General features: G+C 45.7%; 1 protein-coding gene across 1 annotated transcript in view; it reads left to right on the top strand.

The window, feature by feature from the left end:
- The window catches only part of UNC79 (unc-79 homolog, NALCN channel complex subunit), a 298,085-nt gene that overhangs the window by 231,868 nt on the left and 53,429 nt on the right, over nucleotides 1-12,788 (top strand). Inside the window, exons 42-43 of the mRNA XM_033953271.1 lie at nucleotides 3,835-3,945; nucleotides 5,603-5,707. Of these exons, the coding sequence (XP_033809162.1) occupies nucleotides 3,835-3,945; nucleotides 5,603-5,707 (216 nt within the window). The remainder of the gene's footprint in view (nucleotides 1-3,834; nucleotides 3,946-5,602; nucleotides 5,708-12,788) is intronic.

The raw sequence follows: 12,788 nt of genomic DNA, 5'->3' as shown, positions 1-12,788 counted from the left end.
GGCGCAGGGAGAAGAGGAGAGACGCCGGCCAGGAGGAGAGTCGTCCACGCCGGCTGACTTCCTGCGGGACGGGCCTCTCGCCGCGACAGGCACGTCCTGTAGGCAGGCAGCCGACATGGATGACTCTCCTCTTCGCCAGCGTGTCGCGGCACTCCAGAAATCTCAGGAGGCACACTGGTGTGCCACGGCACTCGGTTTGCGACACACTGTAGTAGAGGGTTAAGTGATTTTCCCAAGATCACAAGTAGCAGCAATGGAATTTGAACACTGCTCAGTCCTTTAACCCCCTGTTGCTAATTTCTCCTTCCAAACTGGATATAAATAAGGGGAAGGGGTAAAACACGGACCTCGCGGACCTGACAGACCTCGCGGATCTAAACCCGCACGTCCTTAAAAATCTGAGGTCCGTGCTTGTAGTTAGTTTCTGGCTCCGTCAGACCTCGGTGACAATTTAAGCGCTGACAGATCCATCTCAGCATAGGGAGGGGAAAGTATTAGGATCCGTCAGCGCTACAATGTCATCGAGGTCTGTCAGAGCCAGAGACTAACTACAAGTGGCACGGACCTCAGATTTTTAAGGACGTGCGGGTTTAGATCCGCGAGGTCTGTCAGGTCCGCATTTTACCCCTTCCCATAAATAAGGATCACAGCCTATGTTGTTAATTAGCAGTTTATCCATGTAAAGGTCTGTGAAATGTCAGGCATGCACAGAGGAGTGGACTGACAGTGATCTGCGCCTCCAGGCAAGTTGATTTGCTAATAGAAACTCTAGAAACGAGTGTGATGCCTACGCTATTGAAAACAGCAACGGTAAAACCAGGACTGGCAAAAGAAAACTTGGGGATGTGACTATTTTGGGAACATTATTGCGAAAGTGGTTTGGAAACAACTACGGGTCTATGTTGATAAATAAAATGTATTGGACTGTCATCAATATGGATTTCGAACAGGCCCCTAACCATCTCTCACAGTAAATGGCCAACTGTGTGCCGCGACGAGCTTCCGGACGTGCCACCAGGACACACGAGTGTTACTTCCGGCGCCGGCACCTCCCCTATCCGCCCCCCACACGAACCTCATCTCGTTGTCCCTGAGCCCGGGGCCATGCTTCGAGAGCCTTCGAGCATGCGCCGATGTCGGTGTGACGATGTGCGTAGGCATGCGGGCGACGCCATCCTGTCGACACCCACGCATGCCCATAGGCCCTGCAGACATGGCCCCCCCAAGCTCAGGGAAAATGGGATGAGGTTCGTGTGGGGCAGGGTTGTGGGTGTGCCACAGAAAAACATTTGCTCCGCTAGAGTGCCGGTGCGAAAAATGGTTGGCGGGACGCGGATCTGTCAAAATGAATAAACTAGATAGAAGCTAGGGAAAAGTGGACCCCCTTTACTGGTGTGGACCCTCAGGTAATACATATAGTAAATGACGGCAGATGGATGTGTGTGGTCCTGTGTGTGGACCTGTGTGGTCCATCCAGTCTGCCCAACCATCACATTCATTTTCTTATTTTTTTTTAATCTTTATTCATTTTTAAACCTTCAACAAGTAATTTAAATATACATTCATATATACTTTAATAACACTTATTAATCATACATATATTGTATCATAATAAAATTCCTCCCTACCCCCTCCCTCCCATATAACATTTTCAGAAATAACTAAAATTTACACCCCCCCTCCCCCCTATATTTCAATAATAAAGGGGAAAAATAAATTATTAACTATAATCAATCCTTACAATAATTTGTTAATGGCGCTCAAACATCAATAAATCTTTTATATCGTCCCTGCTGAATAGCTAATATTCTCTCCATTTTAAAAATATGCCACAATGAATTCCACCAGAAATTATAACATAGTCTATCATAATTTTTCCAATTTCTTGTAATTTTCAGGCCAACAAATCAGTAATTATTCATTTTACTTGCTAAGTTTCAGTGGAAGATGAAGTCTGTCTGACATTGGCTATGCCACCCTACACTGCCCCATGGCTGGAGTTGCCGTAACAGCTAAGTCCAGCCAGGGCCAGATTTTCCTATAGGCTAACTAGGCTTCAGCCTAGGGCCTCAAGATCAGGAGGGGCCTACATTCAAATTATTAGCAAAATTAAAATTACACTATTCTAAAAACAGTGAACACTAAAACACTGAACCGAAAATAAGGAGAAAATAAGGCCTTCCCGGCCTTACCTGGTGGTCTAGCGGGCTTTCGGGGCAGGGGCGATCTTCCTACGCTCCTGCCCCGTGAAGATCGCCATGAGGAAATGGCTGCTGTGAGTTCCCGTAGTCTCTCAAGACTACGACGGGAACTCCCTACAGCCATTTCTTCATAGCGATCTGCACGGGGCAGAAGCGTAGGAAGATCGCTCCTGCCACGAAAGCCCGCTAGACCACCAGGTAAGGCCGGGAAGGCGGCAGGGAAGTCAAAAAATATGTTTTTTTTTATTTTCCCCCTCCCCAGAAAAAAATCGCAATTATGTGAAATCATGAGTGCAGAAACCGCGAATGGGGAGGGGGAAGTGTATACAAAACTTATGCAAATACAAAGTTATCCCCTCCTTAGACCACAATATAGGGGGGTGTGATAATCAAATAATATTGGAGACATTAATTTAAAAATAAATTCAAAGGAAAAAGCTTAGTGTGGCATGGCTACCATCTAATTGTAATCCATTCTTAATTATCTTTTTGACTTTTAGGAATTCCTTCAAGTGGTCTGGACTGGAGAAAAAAAAATACGTACTTAATTCCAAAATACCTTGTTTTTTTTTAATGAGTTGAGTACCTAACAAAGCGGGACACAGCGAGTGACAGCACCTAGATAAGCTGCTGCCAAATGAACCTCTCAACCCTATTTTGTAGAAAAATCCAATTTTGTTTCAATAAATGAGGCCCAGGGCTTGCAGCAGAGTGTTTTCTGGTACAGAGAACTGTTTACGGGTGTTTTGTATTCTGCTTTGTCTTACCAATGTCAGAAAAAAATCATCTGCGCTGCCTGGAATTACTCAGTGCTATATATCTTTAGCATTAAAAGTAATGATCTCGTTAGAGCAAAACATTCCAAAACTTTAATAGTATTTTTTTTTTTTTTTGAGGGATTCAATGTATTGGTTTATATTTAGGTTCATTATGGGATTCTCAATTATTGAAGTCTCCAAGAGGGATGTTATTTGGTAAAGCTGCTACTTGTGGGGTATATGGCCAAGGTAGATGTATTTTATTCCAAAAGGCATGCATGGTTGGCCATAAATGTATTTTGCAATATTGGTTACAGAAAGATCCTCCTAGTTTTTGGCATTGGAGGAACCAACTTCATTGTTTAATTTTATTTGAAGTTAGGGATGTTTGTAAGTTTCCAAGACGTACATGCTTTTTTTTGAAAATTTGAGACCCATATATTCAAAATCTTTCCGCTAGAGCAATATTTTACATTGAGGCTTTGGAAATATTTATAACTTTGTAATACGTGTCATCTTCCATTCAAGTGAGGGGGGGGGGAAAGTTGGGTGTGTGGGGGTAGGATGAAATTGGTCATATTGAAAGGTATATTGAAGGAATGATAAATTTCTTTTTATATTATGGTTGAATTACTTCAATACAATGTGAATTGGAGGGAGAAAGGGAGGGGGGAAGTGAGGGGTAGGGGGGAAGAGAGGTGGGGGAAAGTAGGGGGGTTGATTTGGGTCATATGGAAATATATTTTGAAGGAATGATAGAAATATGTATGTAAATATTATAATTGTAAATCTGCTTGAAATGAAATCTATTTGTATTATATTTTATTATTTCCTTCAATAAAATGTTATAAATTAAAAATCATATTTCATTGCAGAGTCTGCTGGAGCCATTTTCCAAGTTGCTGAGCTTTATAATTCAGAATGCCGTCTTCACCCTTGCCTACCTAGTGGAACTGTGTAGCCTGTGTTACCGAGCCTTCACCAAGGTGATAATGAATTGATGGATTTTTATCCAGATTAGCTGGAAAATTAAAATCTCCTTCTAATAGGAAGTGACTAAATTAACAGGTGGCAATTGAATTCCTTGGAAGAATCAGATCAAGCAGTGGTTTATGGGTATTTACTTAACCACCTTTATTGAATACACAGGACAAAATAGGGCTATCAGACATCCGGGAAGACATAGGCATGTCCTCTTGTTAGAGGACTGTCTCGGTGCCTGGACGGACTTTCCAAAACCTGGCAGTTTGTCCGGGTTTTGGAAAGCCCCAACGAGCTCCGGCCGTGTCTGGAGGACCTCTGAGCAGGCGTGGATGATGTCACACCCATCCGTGCATGCTCCAGGCCAGGGGTGGGCAGCTCCGGTCCTCGAGGGCCGGAATCCAGTCGGGCTTTCAGGATTTCCCCAATGAATATGCATGAGATGTATTTGCATGCACTGCTTTCAATGCATATTCATTGGGGAAATCCTGAAAACCCGACTGGATTGCGGCCCTCGAGGACCGGAGTTGCCCACCCCTGCTCCAAGCCCTCCAGATGTGGCTGGAACTCGTCAGAAGAAGAGAGGAGGTTTTGTGGCGTTAGGGCTGGGGGCGGGGCTGGAAGCAGAACACGTGCGCACCCTCCTTTCTCTTCCCCCGTGCTGCTCGTTGTTCACCGCCACGAGCGTGCTCCTCGCGACCATGTCATCTCTCCCACCGACATCACTTCCGGGGTGCGGCGCGTAGGAAGGGACAGCGGAGAGAGAGCTGATGGGGGGGTCGCGGGGAGCCTGTCGAAGTTCTTGCTGCTTGCGGCAGTGAATGACGAGAGGTACGGGAGAAGGGAAGAGGGGGCGCATGCACAGAAGGGGGGATCGGGGAAGGAACGGGGGTTTGAAGATGAGGGCAGGGGAAGGGCGCAACCACTCCGAGCGCCTCTCACCCTCGCTATGCCATTGCCTCTACTCCCGGGAGTTCCTCTTGTAAAATGAAGATTCTATAAGCGTTGGAGCAGCGTCAAAGCATTTAGCACGCCAGGCCACGGTCGACACCTCTATCGCTGCTTAGTGAACAGGGGGAGTGGCTAGTTCTTTCTTCAAATCTCTTCTGTCTCAAAGGAGCAGTAGAAAATGATTCATAGATAAAAGCGCGTGACGACAAAGGCGTGCCGACAACCCAGCACAGACAACTGAGCGCAAGGCGGAAGCGCGCCGAAGAAAAACAGTATTTTAAAGGGCTTCGACGGGAGGTATTGATGGAGAACCCCCCCCCCCCCCCACTGTACTTAATAGAGATCGCACCGGCGTTGTGGGGGGTTTGGGGGGTTGTAACCCCCCTCATTTACTGGAAACTAAACTTTTTCACTCTTTTTTAGGGAAAAAGTGAAGTTTTCAGTATCATGTGGGGGGTTACAACCCCCCAAACCCCCCACAACGCCGGCACGATCTCTGTTAAGTAAAGTGGGGGGGGGTTCCCCCCACACACCCCCTGTCGGAGCCCTTTAAAATGCTGTTTTTCTTCGGCGCGCTTCCGCCTTGATCTCAATTGTCTGCGCTGGGTTGTCGGCGCGCGCTTTTGACCTGTCACTGTAGAAAATGGGTGCCTCTGTTAGCAAAATTTAAAGACACTGAAGTCTGACTATGACTTTTTAATTGGTTTCAAGGAAAGGGATAAATTCTACCTGACTCGTAGCGTCATTCTCGACCTACTGCAGGCTTTGAAACTGAAAACGCCTTTGCCAGACACCAACCTGCTGCTCCTCGTCCAGGTACAGTCGACATTTCTTGATTTCCATTGTTTTAAGAGGGGCTTTTTGTTGTTCTTGTTTAGGTCCTAGTGGCAGAGCTCCACCAAACTGAAAAATGTAGCCCGAGAGCTTGTCTCGACGGCCTTAGGGTAACACGGGGCTGGGAGGTTTCAAGTTTTATTTTGATTTGATGAATTGCTTATTTAGTTTTACTAAGCGAGATACAACATTAATTTAAAATAATAAAAAAAAAAAAAAAAAGAAGGCATATATTTAAACATATCGTTTAACGTTTAAAATAATGGGTTGGACCGACTGACTTACAGACTAATCAATACAAAAGGCAAAGAGGGACAGAACTACATTTCAATATTTTAAAGTAAAGCAGAGATCCATAAAAGGAGAGAACATTAGCGAGGGTAAAATAGAAACCTGAAAGGAATGTAAAATTTAAGCATAATTTAAAGATTAAAAGCCATCTTTAAAAAGAAAACTCTTTAAGTTACTTTTAAAACGACTCAAATTATTTTCCTCTTACATGCTGAGGTAAAGTGTTTCCTCCTGTAACTTCGAATGTCCCCCTAATCTTCTAATACAGAATACTGTCAGATCCACACATTCATTGATAGCTCTATGCACACCATCCTACACCCTACACCTGCATTTGACTTGGCATAAGTGGGTGTGTCTTAATGGCATCAGGGCGTCCTGTTTCCATTATAGAATTTGTACTCCCCTTGCTGCAAAGGAGGTACCGATTTTACATAATGGCTGCCTATGTGCTCAGTTTGTGACTCTGTCACTGCACTCCCAAACTCCTTCCCCGGACATACCACGGATGTAGGCATTTTTGGGGGGGGATCCCTGAGGTGGACTCGGGGTGCCACTCTTTCCTCTCTGTTCTCCCCACCTGTTAAAAATGCTTTCTTTCCTAGAAAGCTCCGCCGGCTGAAGAGCTTCACGGCCTGAATCTCCCCCTGGTGCAAAGAAGCCGGTGGCGTGCTTTGCAGCCACCGCCACTGGCACTCCACGCGCATGCTTAGTTTATGTTTGTGAAATGAGCATGAGTGAGAAGTGCCGGCATCAGCAACCGGAAAGCACGCCGCCGACTTCCTCACACCAGGGGAGGTTCGGGCCATGGGGCTCTGTAGCTGGCGGGACTTGAACATTCCCACCAGCCACCCGGTCTACTGCAGTTTAGTGGGGGAGCTCAAGTACAAATAGGCTCCTATTTGACACAGTGGATACTTGCACTTATGAGATAATTTTATAAGAGGACTTCCACATACAAATGAAGGCCTATATCCACAAAAAACCTGTATAAACTGAACCCCCACCCCCTTCTCCAATGAGCAGGCTTTTCTAAAATACCGAGCCATTAGAATCGACTGCCCCCGCAGATCAGATCCCTTGAAGGCCGTTTCAGCTTTACGAACATAAGAATTGCCGCTGCTGGGTCAGACTCTAGTGGTCCATCGTGCCCAGCAGTCGGCTCACGCGGCAGCCTCCAGGTCAAAGACCAATGCTCTAAATGAGTCCAGCCTCACCTGCGTACATTCCAGTTTAGCAGGAACTTGTCCAACTTTATTTTGAATCCCTGGAGGGTGTTTCCCCCTATAACAGACTCCGGAAAAGCGTTCCAGTTTTCTGCCACTCTCCGGGTGAAGAACTCCCTTACGTTTGTACGGAATAAAGACACACCTCTTCACCTAATTCCCCTGCCCACGACAGATGGATTACAAAGAAATGTATATTGGGACCAGATCCCGGTACGTGTTACGTTAGGATAAAAACTTGACTTTAAATTCTTCCATGGTAACTATGGAAAATTTATCCTGTAAATTGTATTTTGGTATTAGATCCCTAGTATATAACAAGTTAGGATATAAACATGTCGTAAACTGTACTGTAATTATGGCAAACCATAACCTGTTAGCTGTCTTTTATGTATGTTCAACCTGTAACCCGTTCTGAGCTCTTTAGGGACAACAAGATAGAAAGCAGATTAAATAAATAAATAGAGGTGGCTTATCAGAGATTTATGTATCTACAAGGAATATTGTAAGACTATGAAAGGCGTAAGGTTTGAAGCAGACTGAGCATCCCGTGGGGAAGAGACAGCAGTGTATTTCATGCCATTTTGTTCCCGGTATAACAGAAGGTCTATCACTGGAACGACTTTGCTGCAGACACATTGATGTTCCGGGAGGGATTATTTACCCATCCCGTCACGAATAACCTTCAAAACTTCATGCATCATTCACCGTATACTTTACGGAGACTCCGCGGCTCCTGTCATCCAGCTTAGAGAATGACACGGTGGCGGTTTACCCGCGGCCACCGCATTTTAGCCGCGGGTCACCCGCCGAAAACGGGGAAGAAAACTAGCAGTCGCTGCGGCGACGGGGACAAGGCCATTCACCGCCCGCGGGGCGGTGAATGGTCTTGTCCCCCGCAGTGAGGCATGAAGGATCGCGCGGTCCCCGCAGCTCACACCCGCCCGCCCAATCGATTCCAGTGTCCAGCCAGCTCTCTCCCCTCTCCTCACCCCAGTCCGCAGATCCTCCTCCTCGGCGACCCGCACGCTACCAGAGAGCCGCACACACCCGCCGCTGCTCAGCCTCGATCTTCTGCTCTGATGCAACTGGAAACAGGAAGTTGCAGCAGAGCAGAAGATCGAACACTGAGCAGCCGCGCGTGTGCGGCTCCCTGGGAAAGCGCGCAGGTTGCCCGAAAAAGAAAACCCACAAACCAAGGTGAGGAGAAGGGAGAGAGCCGGCCAAACACCAGGATCGACCGGGCAGGCAGGTAGTGGCCGCGGGGACCTTGCGATCGCTAGTGTTCCCGGCTCAAATTGGAAGGAGGGAGTGAAAGGAAAAAGGCTTATATGGATGCAGCGGGGACGGTGACGGGGCGGTGAATGGGATGGCAGTGGCGGTGACGGGGCGGTGAAAGGGATGGCGGTGACGGTGACGGGGCGGTGAAGGGATCGGCGGTGACGGGGCGGTGCAGAGGATGGTGGGCTGGTGACGGGGCGGTGACGGGGACAGATTTTTTCCCCGTGTCATTCTCTAATCCAGCTCTTCTCCAAGGCATGGTCTACTTCCCGCAGAACCCTCAACAGAATACTTTTAAATCTCCCTTCCACAGAAAATCTGCAATACAAACGTGTTTTCCGCTCCATGCTCACCTTTCTAGGCGTAAAAACTTGGAATGACCTTACTGAAATGACCAGGACGGAACCTAACCACACCAAATTCCGGAAGAAACTGAAAACTCATCTATTTGACACTTAATCACTTGTATCCTCTTCTCCTCCTGTATCTTCCTGCCCTCCATTGTCCTCCCTCCCCTCTTCTAACCCCTTCCTCTGTAATGTCGCCAAGAGCTTGATAGGTAAGTGCAACGCACAAATGGAAGAAAGGAATAAATAAATAAAATTTACACAGTTAGAACTCGGGGCTTTGTGGATTCGTGTCACTTCCTGCGGACACGTAATGCGCCACTTGGACTCATCAATAATAAATCACCAGTGTCTTTCACTGCATCGGCCCCTGGGAGTGGAACAACCTTCCAGGTTACGTTCGCCAGCCGCAAAATGGACAGAACTTTAGGAAACTGCTGAAAAGACACCTGTTCTGCGAGATGAAATATAGGGCTCCTTTTACAAAGCCGCGCTAGCGGGATTAACGCGCGCGACTTTTCATCATGCACTAACCCCCCCCCCCCCCCGCGCTGGCTGAAAAACTACCGCCTGCTCAAGAGGAGGCGGTAGCGGCTAGCGTGCCCGGCGGTTTAGTGCGCACTATTACGTGCGTTAAACCGCTAGCGTGGCTTTGTAAAAGGAGCCCTTAGGGTCTGAGTTATGTTGAGGGAGAAGGAGGGATGATCCTTGAGTGCTGAGTGCTGGCCACGGAGGCGTTCGATGGTCTGCTTTGGTTTAATGTCTGTTATTGAGGCATCTTGTGTGAATTATGGAATTTTATATTTTGATGTATGTGTGGGTTTGGCCAGTTTTGGCCTTCCATGATATTCGTCATTGATGCGACGTGTATGTTATATGTAATTTGATTTGATATGTAAGTCTGTAATTTGTTATAGTGTGTCTCTGAAGTGTTTTGTACGATAAATGTAAATCTTTTTATTTTGTATGTTAATATGTAACTCGCCCCGGGTGAGAAATAAACAAACAAACCATCCGTGCTTTATACCGTCTTTTGTGGTTTTAGTCATAGTAACATGGTAGATGACGGCAGATAAAGACCCGAATGGTCCAATAGTTCTATTCAATTTGAAGGTCATTATGAAAGAGAGAAGGGGGCTTATTGCCTTGCCAGTTTTTTGCTCTGAGATATTACTAATAAAATCGAGACCCTAAATGTTATCTTGAACCTAAGCAAATTGATTTATGTGGTTTTATATCCCGTCCTCCCCAAAAAGCTCACAACGGGTAACAGAGTAATAGCCAAGGCATTATAATTCGCCTTCACTTAAGAATAATCTTAGATCAATACATGTATTTATTTATTCAGTTTTCTATACCGTTCTCCCACGGGAGTGCAGAACGGTTTACATGAATATATTCAGGTACTTGAGCATTTTTCCCTGTCTGTCCCCGCAGATTCACAAACTAATGTACCTGGGGCAATGGGGGGATTAAGTGACTTGTCCAGGGTCACAAAGAGCAGTGTGGGTTTGAACCCACAACCTCAGGGTGCTGAGGCTGTAGCTTTAACCACTGTGCCGCTCTAGAAATCAAAATTTAATAAAGGTGAGCCGAGTATAGGACAGTCAAGCCATTGTGACATCACTGATGAGGTTGGCTCTTAGTCATTGGTGGAATGAGGCATTATGATGTCACAATACCAACTCTGGTTATCAGAGGCTGAAACTTTTCACACTATTTATTTATTCAATTTTCTATACTGTTCTCTAAGGGGAGCTCAGAATGGCTTACATGAATTTATTCAGGTACTCAAGCATTTTTCCCCTGTCTGTCTTGGCGGATTCATAATCTATCTGGGGCAAGGGGGGGATTAAGTGAGTTGCCCAGGGTCACAAGGAGCAGCGTGTGTTTGAACCCACAACCTCAAATCAAAATGTAGTAAAAGCGAGCCAAGTATAGGACACAATTGTCTTCTTCAGGGTTCCCTACTGGTCCTAAAAATGAAATTGTGGATTAAAACAAAAGATCTCTGCATAAAACTGACGCACTCAAACCGACAGGGTCGTTTCAAGCTCCCAGGTTCCGGCCCTAGACAAGTTCTTTGGTTTCGTTGTGTGCTTTTTGTGGAGAAAATAGGGTCAATTTCTTTTGTTGTCATTTTCAAAACAGAAAAATGTCTGTTTGTGTCGAGCATGGTCATTTTTCAGTTGAACTTGTCCTCAATGCGTCTATATTTTTGAACCATTTTCGGGGGGGAAAACCCCCAGGTCCAAAAGATAAACGCACAAAACGAGCCTTTTGGGATCTGCATTTTTAGTAGACTGGCCACACAGACATCCCAGCAGAGCAGTGGGGCACCATAGGGGGCACTGCAGTGGACGTCGACGCAATGACATCACACATGCGCGTGATGTCATCGCATCGACGTCCGGGTGCCTGGATGCAATGTGCCGCCGGCCAGAAAGATCGTGAGACAATGTTTTAGTGCATGGTGAGCCCTCCAAATCTCATCCCAAACCTACTGGATGCCACACCAATAGCCCTTATGCCTGCAGGTATCACCTATATGTAGGTCCGGTGGTATATGGGTGTGTTTGCAAGGCTCACTTATTCTACCATAAGTGCTGCTGTTAGAGCTCCAACTTTATAATTCATTACAGAGTTTCTCAACTCGGTCCTGGAGTACCCCCTTGCCAGTCGGGCATTCAGGATATCCACAATGAATATGCATGAACTTGATTTGCATGCACTGCCTCCATCACATGCAAATTCCTTTCACGCGTATTCATTGTGGAGAACCTGAGTGGCAAGGCGGTACTCCAGGGAGACAGCGTTCTAGAAGATGTGTATGCAAACTCTGTCATGTGAAACTTCTAGGGGGTGTGGACATGGGAGGGGAATGGTTGGGTCAGGGGTGTGCCTAGGATTTGTGTGCTCAGATTATAGAAAATTATTTCTTAGGGGCATTACTGATGCCAGCCATTGAGCTTGCGTACGGGGGTGGGGGGGGGAGGTGATATAAAGTTCTCAGCCCAACCAACCAACTTTCTAAATTCTGAACGTTATTTTTCCACTGTAGCTGAGAAGAGTGTTATCTTATTTCGTCAAGTGCCAATTTGCAGAAACGAAATTCTATGTTTTGACATTAAACCGTATTCTCTTCTTGGATGAGCTGAGAACTTTTCAGCACCCCCCCTCGTACTGTGAAAACTTTCAGTCTCTGATAAGCAGAGCTGAGATTGTGATGTCATAATGCCTCTTTCCACCAATAAGAGCCACCCTCATCAGTGATGTCACAATGGCTTGATTGTCCTATACCTGGGCTCACTTTTAGTCTATACGAGGGGGTGCTGAAAATTTCTCAGCCCAACCAACCAACTTCCTAAATTCTGAGCATTATTTTGCTACTGTAGCCGAAAAGAGTGTTATCTTATTTCGTTAAGTGCCAATTTGCAGAAACAAAATTCTCAGTTTTGACATTGTTTCAGATCATTGATTGAGCCGTATCCACGTCATTCTCGTCTTGGTTAAGCTGAGAACTTTTCAGCACCCTTAACAAATCCAAAACTTCACCTCACTTAATGTGAAAAAAATACTATTAAAAATAGGGCTAAATCTCCAGACTGAGATATGCCACAACATCCATAACTGATATGTTGTATGTCTTTAAATACTTGCTAAATATCGTCATCTTCTATTCATCTCAGAAGCAAGACAGGCAAATGACGTCTGATAATTCAATCATTTATTATTCTTTAATCATGCAGAGTTACTAGCATGCCCCGACGGTACCCGTTTCGCCCGTAGAGAGCTTTCTCAAGGGTTCACAGTAGGTGCTCTGCATAATACAAACAAAAAATTTTTAAGTACAACATAACACATTTTGAAATTTTCATAACAACATTAATTACATTGAATCTTGTCACTATTCACATT

This window comes from Geotrypetes seraphini, chromosome 7 (assembly GCF_902459505.1).
Source record: "Geotrypetes seraphini chromosome 7, aGeoSer1.1, whole genome shotgun sequence".
Lineage (NCBI taxonomy): Eukaryota > Metazoa > Chordata > Amphibia > Gymnophiona > Dermophiidae > Geotrypetes > Geotrypetes seraphini.
The sequence above is the reverse complement of the archived record's forward strand: the minus strand, read 5'-3'. Positions and strand labels throughout refer to the sequence as shown.